Source organism: Peromyscus eremicus, chromosome 10, assembly GCF_949786415.1.
Source record: "Peromyscus eremicus chromosome 10, PerEre_H2_v1, whole genome shotgun sequence".
In the NCBI taxonomy this organism is placed as follows: Eukaryota; Metazoa; Chordata; class Mammalia; order Rodentia; family Cricetidae; genus Peromyscus; species Peromyscus eremicus.
The window spans coordinates 21,095,387-21,108,850 of NC_081426.1; the positions used below are offsets into that span (position 1 = coordinate 21,095,387).

Genomic DNA, 13,464 nt, shown 5'->3' on the forward strand with positions numbered 1-13,464 from the left:
TGCTTAGAAACATTATCTTTATTATTTTAAAATTATGTGATTGTATGGCTATGTGCACATGAGTGCAGGTACTTGCACAGGCCAGCAGAGGGCATCAGATACCCTGGAGCTGGAGTTATAGGAGGATTGCATTGCCCAGCATTAATACTGGGAAGAAAACTTAGTTCCCCTGCAAGAACAGAAAATACTCTTAACCCCTGAGCCATTTCTCCAGCTCCCTGCTATTGTTTTGTTATATATATATATATATATATATATATATATATATATATATATATAGAGAGAGAGAGAGAGAGAGAGAGAGAGAGAGTCAGAGTTTTGAATATGTGTGTTTATCACAAATTTTGAATCACTGTGTTATAGCACGACCACGGTGTCTTATTACATCATCTTGACTACTGATTTTTAATGGTGGCATATACTGGATCATATGTACAAATTCTACACCATTTCTTAGCGTCCTCATTACTGAACCTTGATTGTTCCTAACTTTCTATTACTACAAATAGCATGTGGCCCTCTGTGCATACATCTTTAGCATGCAACACTCTGGTGCACACGCTCTTCTTCATGTCCTTAGTATTTCCATGTCACAGAGCTGAGGGACAGAATGCCTCCCTGGGGAAATTTGTGTCTCCCAGGTGCTACTGTGCATCCAAGTTTGTCAGCATGCAGAGCCACCTCCTACTCCAATGAAAGTTGTATAGTCTTAATGTATTTCATCATTTTAATTATAAGTTCTAAAAAGTGAGAGTATTACAATTTGCTGTTGCCTACTTGCTTTGTTGCAAGTCCTATAATGAAATCAGGTTTAGAGTAGAAACAATGAAAAGAACTAAAGAATGAATTAAATGGTGTAGAAAACTCAAAAGATAAATTTACCAGTTATAAGACTAATATAGTCTTTCTTTTCCTGTGTTTTAAACATTCTGGTCTTTATATCATTTGTGTTTTCTTTGTAATAAACTACATTTTAAGTAATAAACTATAATATTAAGATTAAATGTCCCAGTCAGTAGTGGGAGGAGGGCAGCCAATGCCTCCTTTTACCTTTAAATACATTTTATTAAAACTTTTCCATATATTTTATTTTGGTCATATTCATCTCCGCCCCCCCACCCCCCACCCCCACTTCTTCCAGATCCTCTCCATCTCCCTATACACCAAACTTCATTTTCTCTCTCTCAAAAGAACTAGAAAACAACAAAAATCAAAACACATAAACGAAAAAGAAAATCAATAAAAAATATTAAAACAAAACAAAAAACACAAAAACTTGGAGATCGTTTTGCGTTAGCCAACTACTGAGCATGGGACTTGCCCTGGAGTGCGGTTCTATGAGGAGACGAAGGGGAACTGAAACAGGAGGATTAAATGGGGGAGGAAAATGTGATAGATGAATAAAAGAGGGAATATGGGGAGGGACACCAACATTATAGTTGCTGAATTCTTAAAAATGCCACTTCTCCAGAGATTTTTCTCTTTCCAATTAAATGGAACTACCTCCAGGGGGAGCCCTTGCACCTAGCATCAGCCCCAGAACATGAGGGGTCCCTGGCTGGACAATCTCCCTCCTAAGGTTGGCTCACCTGGAAGGCTTTTCCACATTCAGGGACAAATCCCAAAGTTGTGTCATGATGTTGAGGGGCAGATTATAGCTAGTCCCAGGGGATGGGGAAAGGGGCATAAAGATCTTGGGAAGAAAAGCACAGCTCTGAGTACCGTAATAAATATACAAACGAATAACAGATATACACTTAAATGAAATTCCAATGTAAGCAAATCTAGTAACCTTTTCCTTTGACATTTTCCCATCAGTTTTATGCTTGAAAGGTTGTTTTTTCCTGTTATGAGGATGTAAGTATAAATACTTGTTTTTCTTGTTTTTCTATTTTTAGTGTCTCCTTTGTCTGTAAAATAAGTGCACTAATGCTATCTAAAACCCAGTTCCAGGTCTCCCCCTGTAATTTCACAGACAAATGGTTGGGGACTCACAAGTGATACTTCCCAACAGCTTGCTGTACCCTCAGGGTTGGTGACCATTCGCTGACATGACCTCTCGTGTCAATTCGCAGATATGGAGGTCTCAGCCCCTGAGACTTGCAGTGACATTTGAAGCTGCAGTCCTCTGTAACATTTCCCAAGGGCTTTCCTACACCTGGAGCGTTGTGGGTGCTGAGGCAACTGTGGTCACCCTCCCTGCTGCTGTCAACACCCACAGACAGACCATCATGCTCCCAAGCTACACCCTGGAGTGTGGGAACTACACCGCTGTGGCCAAGGTGGGTTCACTCACAGTTCCTCAAGTCCTGTCAAGCCAACCGACCCTTTCCACAAGCCCCGGAGAGTGAAAGAGAGGTATTTTCCTTTTGTCTTGGTTTGGTTTGATTTGTTTGTTTGTGTTTTAAAAGTGTGGGTAAGATTTTAAGAGAGATCTTTTATTCCAGCTAGAAAAGTGGTTCAGTGGGGAAGAACACTAGCTGTACTAGGCAAGCAAGAGGAACTGAGTTCAAATACCTGACACCTAGGTAAAACTGGCAGCCATGGCAGTGTGCAGTGTGCACCTGTAACCCCAGTATTTGTGAGGGGAGGCAAAGACAGATGAATCACTGTCTAGGCTGGTGCCTACAACACACACACACACACACACACACACACACACACACACACACACACCTGTTTATTTCCCCAGAGAGTATAAGTTCTAATGTTGGCCAAGTAATCAATGAAAATCTACCTTTTTAAAGACACCTTACCTGTGCACCTACTTTGAATAAACCCTGTGCTGATGGAGGGATGGAAGGATATTGATGCTGCCCATTTAGGGGTTAAGAACGGAAGATGTCCACTAGAGGGCAGGGCCATGAGAGAAGTACCTAGCGTGAGCCTCAGCCAGTTCTAAATTTGGGGCTGGAAAATGATATAGAATCACATGGGGTAGAAAAGGGAAGTCATCGCTTTAAGTGGCTTCATGAAGGAGGGCCGTGAACAGTGTTCACAGATCTAGAAACAGGACAGAGTGGCCACAGGTTGGCCTTGTGCGGTGACTAGAACCAGGAAGAAGGCTCTGGGGTCAGATTGTAGTGAAGTGGGAAGACCAGGATGAGGAAGTGCTCTTTGGGACCCAAATCTCTGCAATGTGTGTGTGTGTGGGGGGGGGGGGCGTGTTTTCACTATGTGGGGTACCTAGTCCTATTGAGGATTGGTCCTAGCCCAGGTCTCAGGAAGCTCATCAGAAAGTGCCCAAACACCCAAACTTACCTTTGTATCCCTCAAAGAAACAAGTCTACAGGGCCTGTTGGCGTTGTGAACAGGGGCTCATTTTCTTACTGTTCCTTGATGATCTCGTTAAGAACCAGATGCTGACAACTGGCTGGGTGACACAGGGCCATGGTTTATGCTCTGAGAGGCACTGTGTTAGTTGTAGGTGGCAGGAAAATCATGCTTCTAAGCAGGATGTATGGTTCTCTTTGGAAATATTGACTGAGAGGTAGCAGATTTTATTTTCATGAGAGCAGATTCCTAGAGTGATGCCTTTAGGTCACCTTGATCTTGTCATAGTCGAGAAAAAGCTCCTAGGTTACTGTGGGAACTGGCCTTTTTCAGCCCTCATGTGTTGGTGCCCTGGTAGAAACATGGGAAGGTGGAGAATGTTACTAGGTGGTGCTTACCTAAGACAGCTCGCCTTCTCAGACAAGCCCCATACTGGTGTGAACTTGGCTTTGCAGATGGTTAAGTACTGATGGCACTTTTGGAAGACATCACCATTATTTTGGACTCTTTATTACTAGCAGGTCAGAAGGAAAGAGGTTGAAGCCAAGAGGTCCCCTTCTGTACATGTCAGGAGACTGTGGGTCTGGGATTATAGCCAAGGAGATGGGTAAAATGCCCAGGCTCTCATATAGCTGCTAGAAGGGTGAGGGGTCATGGCTGGGGCCAGTACCCATCCCCTACTCACCGTCTGTTGGCACATCTGCTCATTAGCTATATCCGACTCTCTAGTAGGTGCCCTGTTTGTGTCTCGGATTTGGCGACCCTCTGATGAAGCATTTTTCTGCCTGCTCTCATCGGTTTGTGATATTCGGGTGTCAGACCTCAGGTTCCTGCCCCTGACACCGTTGCCCCTTCCACAGCAGCTCCACATTGAGCTACTGGCCTTCACAGACATGACAGCTGCTCAGAACTTGCTTGCCCCTGCAGTTTGTAGCAAGAACAGGCTCGGGTGTATGAGGATGCTTCAGCTGCACATTGGTTACTTTTCTCATTGTGGCAAGATGCTGGACAAAGGCAACTTAAGGCAGGGTTGATTTGGGCTCTTGATGCAAGGGTACAGTTGATTACAGTGGGGAGGTATATGACATGAGTGTGAGGTGTCTGGTCACATTGTATTCTCACTGGGGAAGCAGAGGCAGTGTAATGCTCACTTTGCTCTCTCCTTGGCACTCTTCCTGGATCACAATCTATGCCCTGCCTGCACTCAGGGTGGTCTTCTCTCCCCAGTTCACCCATTCTGGAAACACCCGCAGGAACACACTCCAGAGTGTTTCTGTGATGACTCTAAATCCAGTTCAGGTGATGATGAAGACTAATCCTCATGGCCGTGTTATCTATCCATCATTTCTAGTCCTTCTCAGGGGCGTGGCCAGCAGGCAGCTCAAGTGACCGTGGAAAGACAATCCAGAGTGGAGGCTGAAACCCAGAGAAAGGCATAGCAATATTTGGATGTATATTTTTTCCAAAGAACATCAAGATTTTTAAAGAATACTTTGAATACCTACCTTCCTTGCAACATGTTTTAGTAATTCTAAGCTTAAAAATATTCTTCTTGCATTTAAATTATATTTCTCAGAGACCATTGTGTTTTACCCCCACCTCCTTGGCTGTCTCCTGAAATGCACAGAAGGGGAACCTCTTGGCTTCACTGCTAACCCCTTTCCTTCCTAACAGATGGAGAAAGGTAAAGGGAGCCAACAATGCCAAGACCATGGAGAAATTTACTGTTGCAGTAGAGGTTTGAAAACTGTCAGCCATGTATACACAGGGATCATGGGTATTTGAGTTATCACAAAGTTTACACACTTTGTCTTACTTTGCTTTCTAGTGCCATGATAAACACCAAAACCAAAAACAAGTTGGGGAGGAAAGGGTTTATTTGGCTCACGTATCCTGAATCACAGACCATTGAGGGAAGTCAAGGCAGGAACTCAAAGCAGAAACCTGGGGCAGAAACTGAAGGAGAGACCATGGAGAAATACTGTTCACTTTTCCTGGTTCATTCAGTTTGCTCTCTTATACACCCCAGGACCACCTGTCTAGGGATGGTACCGCCCACAGTGGCCTGGGCCCTTCCACATCAATCACCACTCAAGAAAATGCTTCACAGGCTTGCCTGTGGGAAAATCTCAATTTTCTCAATTGAGATTTCCTCTTCTCCAACGACTCTAGCTTGTGTCAAGTTGACAGAAATACTGACCAACACACACCTAGGTAACTGTACACTTAGGCAGACTTAGATGTTAAAAAAATCCACATTCTTCCCTCCAGCCATATCCTCAGATGAACACTGTAGGTGACCTACTGTGGTTAGAGCTGAGGGCCAGTGTCGCATGTATAGGTCCAGAAAGCATCTGCTTTGCTCTCGTGTGATACCCTCTTGTCTTTGGTCTCTCAGGTTCAGATCAAGGGAAGCATGGTATATAGCAACTACTGTGTTGGCGTGGAGGTCCGAGCCAGGGCTCCTGTCAGCGTGATCTCTGAAGGCACGCACATCTTCATCCCCAGGTCCACCACACCCTCCATCATCCTCAGAGGGTCCCAGTCCTATGACCCTGACAGCCCAGGGGCCGCTCTCCGGTAAGAACACAGAGCTGTGGAGGTTCTCAGGCTCCCACTTCTTCAAACTCTGGCTCAGGAATATTAGGAGAGTTAGTCTGGGAATTCTGCCAACATAGTTTGAGACATTTATGTGTAGCAGCTTTCTTTAGTTGAAATGCTTTAGTCATTAGCCAATATAGGAAAGTGTGAGTATCTTGTTTAAGGTGATGCTTAGAATGCGACATTGGAATGCACGTTGTAAATGCTCCCCTTTCACTGGGCCTCCTTAGTCAGATGCCCTTGTGTGGGGGAGGCAGAGGGCTGACTGTAGAGTAGTGTGGCTCCGCTCTGTGGTCCCTGGCTCTGGCCCAGACAGCCCAAGCAGCAGGCTTTTCCCAGTCTTCTGAGGTGGTCCTCTTCCTTCTGGCATTCACCCTCCACTCAAGCAATCCTCCCATAGCCTCAGACTCACGTCCTCCACCAATCTGCCCTGTGCTGTGCATGGCCACCATCTGTGTGCCCCTTTCCTGTGCCTCAAATCACCCAACCACAAACTCCACCTCTTCCCACTGTCCTTCCCCACCTCCGTCCAGGAAACAATTCTTTTTTTTTTTAAGTTAAAAGTAATTTTTATACAATATATTCTGATCATGGTTTCCCCTCCCTCGTATTATCCCAAATCCTTCCCCCTCCCCACACATCCAAATCCATGCCCCTGCCCCTGTCTCTCAAATAGGTAAATAAACCAGAACAAAAAAAAAAAGAAAAAGAAAGAAAAAGCACAAGAAACATATCTACACGCTAACACACACACACAAATAAAACCCATGAAAACACAAAATCAGAAACCATAACATACAAGCAAAAGCTCAGTTAGGTTTTTAAAAAAAAAAAAACATCCAACCTCCCAAAATACCATTGAATTCATTTTGTGTTGCCCATCTACTGCTGCCCCTAAGTGTGGTTTTATTCACAGAGAGACTCCATGGGAGGAAACTGAATATTCCCTTTTGAGCATTTGTCCGTTGGAGATAGCTTCTTGTTTGAGATGGGGATTCATGTCCACTTCCCTCTCTTAGTGCTGGGACCCCAAGGAAACATTTCTTCCAGTCACTCAGACCAAAACTTTCCTCAGAGTCTTTAGTGTCTTTTTCTCTCACACTTTGTGTCTCCTCAGTCAGGAAATCTCATTAGGTCTCCCATAGGAACCAGCGTCCCCGTCCCCCCCATTTCCCCCCCCCCCACACACACACACACTTCCCCTGCATTGCCTGGGTGGAGCCACCAGAGCCTCAGCTTACATCCATCCTCAACTGCAGCCAACCCTCCAAGACAGGATGGAGTTTTCTAGAAAAGGTTAGATGCCCTTACTTCCCTGCTCTGACCTTCATCACCCCCCTTTGACTCAGAGGGGAAGCCACAGTCCTGTCTGCCGCGAATCCTGTCTTCACACTTACTCCCCACTCACGTGGCTGCTGTTCATGGCCCTGCTTCACTGAGTTTAAGTTCAGAGCAGCAGGACCCTCACTGGATATATCCCCGTGCCTGATAGACAGCAGAGAGGTCCCTATGTTGTTGTAACCCCTGCTGTGATCCTGTGTGGTTGCCACACCCAAGTGTGGGATTTAGTGCTTCCTTAGTGCATTGGAGGCAAGAGGTGCCCTCCCCCACTCCAGCTGTGTACACGCTGTAGACACAGCTCTCAGCTACCAGTTCTTCACCCCCAAGCCAGACAGACCAAGGCTGTGTCTCCATCATCTTTGCACCGTCAACTATTAGGACTCATCATAGTGCCTGAAAAACGAGAGCTCAGTGCCTCCTGCTGAATGTGCTTCTGGGCAGTAAGGAATCTTTTGGGGGGAATCATGGGACAGTTTCTCTGTGCAGCTTGAGAACTGCACTGGACACGGAGTTCTGGTGTGCCCCAGGAATGCCTCTTCCCAGCGGAGGTTAAGAGGCTGCTGCAGTACCGCCTCAGAATGCAGTACCTGCAGGCTAAACACGGAAATGGACTTTTTTTTTTTTTTGGTTTTTCGAGACAGGGTTTCTCTGTGTAGCTTTGCGCCTTTCCTGGAACTCACTTGGTAGCCCAGGCTGGCCTCGAACTCACAGAGAGCCACCTGGCTCTGCCTCCCGAGTGCTGGGATTAAAGGCGTGCGCCACCACCGCCCGGCTCGTGCGCCACCACCGCCCGGCTGGAAATGGACTTTTAAGGCTCAACAGCAGTTCGGGTTTAAGAGACACTTACGGAAGCAGGTTGCCATGGTGAGGCTGGCCCAGCTTGCCAGTGCATTTCCATACTGTTTCCTGCCTGCCACATGCCTGTTTAAACGTGTCTCCCTCTGTGGATTAAGATCTGCTCAAAGCTGGGGTGATGCCATCTCCACTGCACCGTGATGGTGCAACCATCTTCGTCTTGTGGCTCAAACAGTTATCATGTTACAGAGAGGTGGTGAGATGGGAAGAGAACCAGCTTGAGGTTCCTGCTGGCCCCACTTTTCACCAGCTCTGAGTGAAACAGGGCAGCTCCCCAAGGCCTCTACCAAGGTGTTTCCTTCCTAAATGTGGGATAGTGTGACCTTCCTGTCTTTCCATGTGGCGTTGTCTCAAAGACAAGATGCAGCGCTGGCAGAGTCAGCGTGAGGGAGTCCTTCTAGGAACTGCAGGGCTGTGTTACTTATGAGCAGGGGGAGTCACCATGCACAGGGAGGGTAAGGAGTGGACAGAGTGGCTCCAGGGCCGGGGTGCAAGACACAAGGCAGCCGGAAGCAGAACTCTAGGTGGAGTACGGTGGTCTTTGTGCCAGGGAGTGGGAGAGACAGGCCCAGCTCCTGTCACTGATGTCAAGGAGTAAGGGGTATCATTTCTTCCCAGCCACACGTGCCTTTAACACACAGTGATGCTGACCACGCCCCTCCAATGGCTTCTTCAACAGGTATCACTGGACCTGCACTGCAGCCAGCTCGCCAAGGTCCTGCTTTGAGGACTCTACTCCATACCAAGTGGATACTCAGGCTCCTGCCATTTCCTTCCTAGCAAAATGGCTCAGTGAGTGCTGTGACCAGTTTCTTGTGACACTTACAGTCTCCAGCAATGGACAGAACTCTTCTCAGGCTGTGATATTCCTGTCCACCCATCCTGACCCAGACTTCAGGTACCCTTGCCCTGGTCATATGTAGCTGAGCACTCTGGCTGGTGGCGGCAGCTTGAAAGGAGTCTGTGTCCATGGAGACCAGTGTAAAGTTAGGCCATGTGGGGACCACACCACTAAGGAAAAAGGTGGTGGCCAGGGAGGGGGTAGTGTCTTGGATAGCTCTGCTGTCCCTTGGGCTAACAGTGGCACATCAGTGACTCTAGATGATGTTGCCAGTGAGTCTGTCCTGTTGCAGCACCCATCCCCAAGATGGAAGACCAATGCTTGAGGATGATGTTAGAGGGTGGCAAGGCAATCTGATTTCCAGACTTGGGAGTCTTCTGGGGATTGCAGGATTGAAGGGATGCAAGTGTAGGTCCAGTTGTGACATCTTGGAGCATGAGGGATTACAAAGAGACGCTAAGAACCCATAAGGTCTTCATCACCAAGGCTACCAAAGTACTCATGTGTACAGCCCCAGAGACCAAAAACAAGTACCAGGACTTGAGTTAAGCAGCCAGGATATGCAAGAACACAGAAGCCTCTGGGTACCCCCTTCAAGGTCTAGGTTATATGGGACTGAACAGGGGCTGAATTCCGGGGGAACCAACGTTGGGGATGGCACACGATTTATACATTCCTGAGACTAGCACACCTGAACACTTGTGAATAGTTTATTTCTGGGATTTTTCCATTTAATGTTTCAGATGTTGGTTGACTGCAAGTAACTGAAACTATGGACAACAGCTACTGCATACATGTACACACACACACACACACACACACACACACACACACACACACGGGGGGGGGGGGGGGGGCTGGTCCTTCTTGCCTCCTCCACTTGGCATTACATAGTGAAGCCATGGCTTGGGATGTGCCGTGAATCCTGCATACCACTTAGAAAGTCTCCTCTGTACTCAGCCTTTTAAAGAGTCCTCACATCCTATAGGAAAGGAATCCACATGACGAGGTCCAACATAGTCTCTCACACCACCTGATGTTGTCCCAAAGGGCCAGAGTTCATGAAATGCTCTTTGGGACTCAGCGCTGGGCCAGCAAAGAGCCTGGAGAGATTGCCAGGGTGTAGCTATAATGACTTAGAAACGTGTGTATGAAATGTGGGACTGGGTAAGGTATGGTCCCTGTGGGCATTGTAGGGCATGGGGCAGCTCATGACCCAACAGCCCTGCCCAAGTGAGAGGCAAAGCTGAGCCAGATGGCTATGGCAAAGGCAGGTGTCTTGGAAAGGCCCAGGTGTAAGTGGTTTGTAGCTGGAATCAAGCATGTGGTGAAAAGGTGAAGAGATAACTCAGGTATTGACTTCTGCGTTTGGACAGCATGGCCAGAGCTGAGGCTGAGTGATAGAGAGAATAAAGCCCACGACTATTTGACGTGAAGGAAGTCTCACAGCTTCCCTGAACTTGGGGAGGTGTGGATGTGCTCCTCTGGTGAATCAAACCATGCTGTGTGAAGTCTGGAAACTGGTCACATGGTCTGTGCTCCCCTACACAGGCTCTGATGATACATTCAGTTCTCATAATACAGGGCCAAGACAGATGGTCCAAACATGGCCATCCCAAATGAATGCAGCCTAAGGGTGCACGTGATATTTTCCTACAACATCAAAGTTATTGCCTGTTCCAGATTCGTCCACATCTCATGGGTCAATTTTAGAGACATCCGTGTAAACTGGAATGAAGAACTGTCTCTCAGAGCTGTGTGTGAAGACTGTGGAGATGTAGCCGACCTCACTTATTCCTGGGATCTCTTCCTAGTCAATGCAACAGAAAAGAATACAGTGGAAGGTAACGTGGTTACTCTTTTTCTGAGGAATGAAAAAGTTCAGGGTTGTTCTGTGGTCGATGAACCATTGCATCTAACCTACCCAGGCCTGGGACTTCATCCCACTTCAGCCCTCCAGACACCTAGTGACGGTCTAAAATGGTTTCTCACATATGTGCTCTAAGGAGGCTGGGCCCAGACTCACTTGGACTGTTTTATTGGTTGAGAATCACAGGAAGCCATCGCAAAGGATCTGTGATGAAACTCACAGTCCAGAGAGCTGTGGCCCTTGGAACTGTGACGTTTGTATTGGGTCTGTGCTCCACTTTCCTGACATGCAACTCCTAAAATCTTTGGCCTATTCTGTGTGATAGTGCTTTTATATGCTAATGAGCTGACAGGTGGCTAGCAGCCCCTGAGTGTCGTTGAGGTGAGGCTTGCCCATCCCAAACATTGGGGCGGGATGTGTAATCCACCATGTCTGTGTAACAAAGCTTCCAGTAGAGCCCTGTAAGGATCACCGATGGAGGGTCGAGTTCCAGAAAGGAGTGGCAGCTTGGGCCTCTGCTCACACACCTCACCCTGTGAACCTCTTAGCCTGTATCCTCTGTAACGTCATTTATAGTTGGTCTGTGAATGTGTTTCCCTGAACTGTGTGAGCTTCTGTAAGAGGGGATGATGGGAAGTCCTGTTTAGATTCAAAGGACCATAAAACCGGGTGGGCATTCAGAGGCGGGATAGATGGAGAACCAAGCTCTCAGGCTGTGTCATCTGATGCAGTGCCCAGGCAGACAGCGTGAGGACTGGATTGGAGGACACCAGCTGATGATGCTCAGAATGGCTTGTTGCTAGTGGGGAGACATTTCCATATCGTTTGGGCATCTAAGAAGCCATCTGTGCGGTGAGACTGGATGAACTGAGTCTGAGCCCATCTTCCCTGCACACTCCCTCCTGACCGGCCTCTCAGGGACAGATGCCCAGCAGGAGCTGGTTCTAGCTTTCAGTCTATACTGCCAAATTGCTTAGGTGAATGATGGTGACCCAATGTGTCACTCTAAATGGGAAGCTGAGGCACACTGAGCACGGGAACAGAGTGTATTTAAGTCCCAATGAAGATGGCTACAGGGAGAAAACAGGAACTGTCGTTACTCAGAGTAAGTGCTCCTGAAATGACACCAGAGGGTCTCTGGTGCTTACACCCTAGGGCAGGCGTTACATATCAAACTGGTTGTTAGAATAGCTTTGGTCAGTAGCAAGAGCACAGCACAGGATGTGGACCAGCAGTGATGTGAGGCATTCCAGAAGTAAGGGAGGGGCTTCACTATGATGTGTGTTGTTTCCTCCATGTTAGGATGTCTGAAGAAATCCACAGGCTGATCGGAATGACCTGGGAGTCTGTGGTGTCGGGCCTCACATTCGCCTGGGCTGAAGAATGTTGTGAACTTGTCCTTATCCCCATCCTTTCTCATACTGTTTCACAGAGTAGCGGGATGCTGAGGAGTGAGGCTGAGTTTCAACCGGTAGTGACCCAGAAGAGCTGGGTGTCTGTGGTGGACATCCAGCACTGCTCAGCCCCCACTGGCTGGTTGCCATGTTTTCTTTAGTCCATCTGAGGCTCTTAGAAAACCTTTTAAAGCAGAGCGTGGAGTACAGCTGCCCCCCAACACACACACACACACACACACACACACAATGGGGACATCCAGTGGGATTGTGTCCCACATTGCAGGAGAGGGGCTTCTGAATTCTTTAAGACAAACTAGACCTCCCTGAATCAAAGCCCAGAGTGTAAATGAGGACCTGTGGTAGACTCTGACAATAGTTAAGCTACAACAAGGCCAGTGCTGCCTGAGGCTAATGTGTTGGCAGAGAACTCTGAATAGGGTTCCCATCATCCCCGCTTACAGTAGTTCAGGGAACACAGGGAAACAAATCACTAGTTTGCTGTAAAGGACACCACAGAGGACAGAGGTGGAGAGGTCTGTCCTGGTCAAAACAAAAGCTGCCTTTTAAGGAAGCTATTTCTGTCTGTGAATTTTTGTTGTTTTTGATCCTTTATCATAATTCCTAGTGATGCTTTTTAGAATTATTTATTGAATTCTCAATGTCAGGGAGGGGAATGATGATTGGAAGAAATTCCTTCCAGAATACAGAGTCTTTCACACAGTGGGCTCGCAGAACCTGGTAGGGTGACCCTCTAGTCTGAATGTAGACACGGGAGAGAGCAAGTTCCAGGGAAGGAATTGGGAGTTCTTTTTCCTTCTTGCTCATATTTAGGTTATGTATTGGCTCTCACAGCACCAGTCTAGAACGTGTGCCAGGGCCTTGCTCTGAGCATCAGGTTTCCATGTTAGGCTCATTTAAAGTAGCGTAGTGTTTCCCGGGAAGATGCAAACAAGTGTTCCTTCACCCCAGCTAGGGCACCAAGATACACCAATAATGAGTCTATTCAGGTCAGGGGCATCATTGAAGGGCTAGTGACAGGCATGTAGGTGACTTAAAAACAGGTATGCCACCCAAAAGGCCACCCCAGCATGGGTGATGACTCATGAATGTTGCCACACTGCAATCCCACCCTACGCACTCTAGTGCCCACCTGCAGACCACCTGCAGTTGGGAGAAATGGCTGGAATCCCGGGTGAGAATCCTGGGGCCCTCTCCCTGCTTCTACTAGGGAGCTTTGGCAGCCAAGTGCTCACTGTCTCTGTGCTGTTTGGCTTCTTGTGTTTCCA

At 47.5% G+C, this 13,464-nt stretch overlaps 1 protein-coding gene across 1 annotated transcript in view; it reads left to right on the top strand.

Moving 5' to 3' along the window:
* Pkd1l1 (polycystin 1 like 1, transient receptor potential channel interacting) overlaps nt 1-13,464 on the top strand; it is a 108,318-nt gene that overhangs the window by 17,450 nt on the left and 77,404 nt on the right. Inside the window, exons 11-14 of the mRNA XM_059275330.1 lie at nt 2,076-2,282; nt 5,672-5,853; nt 8,750-8,968; nt 10,595-10,755. Of these exons, the coding sequence (XP_059131313.1) occupies nt 2,076-2,282; nt 5,672-5,853; nt 8,750-8,968; nt 10,595-10,755 (769 nt within the window). The remainder of the gene's footprint in view (nt 1-2,075; nt 2,283-5,671; nt 5,854-8,749; nt 8,969-10,594; nt 10,756-13,464) is intronic.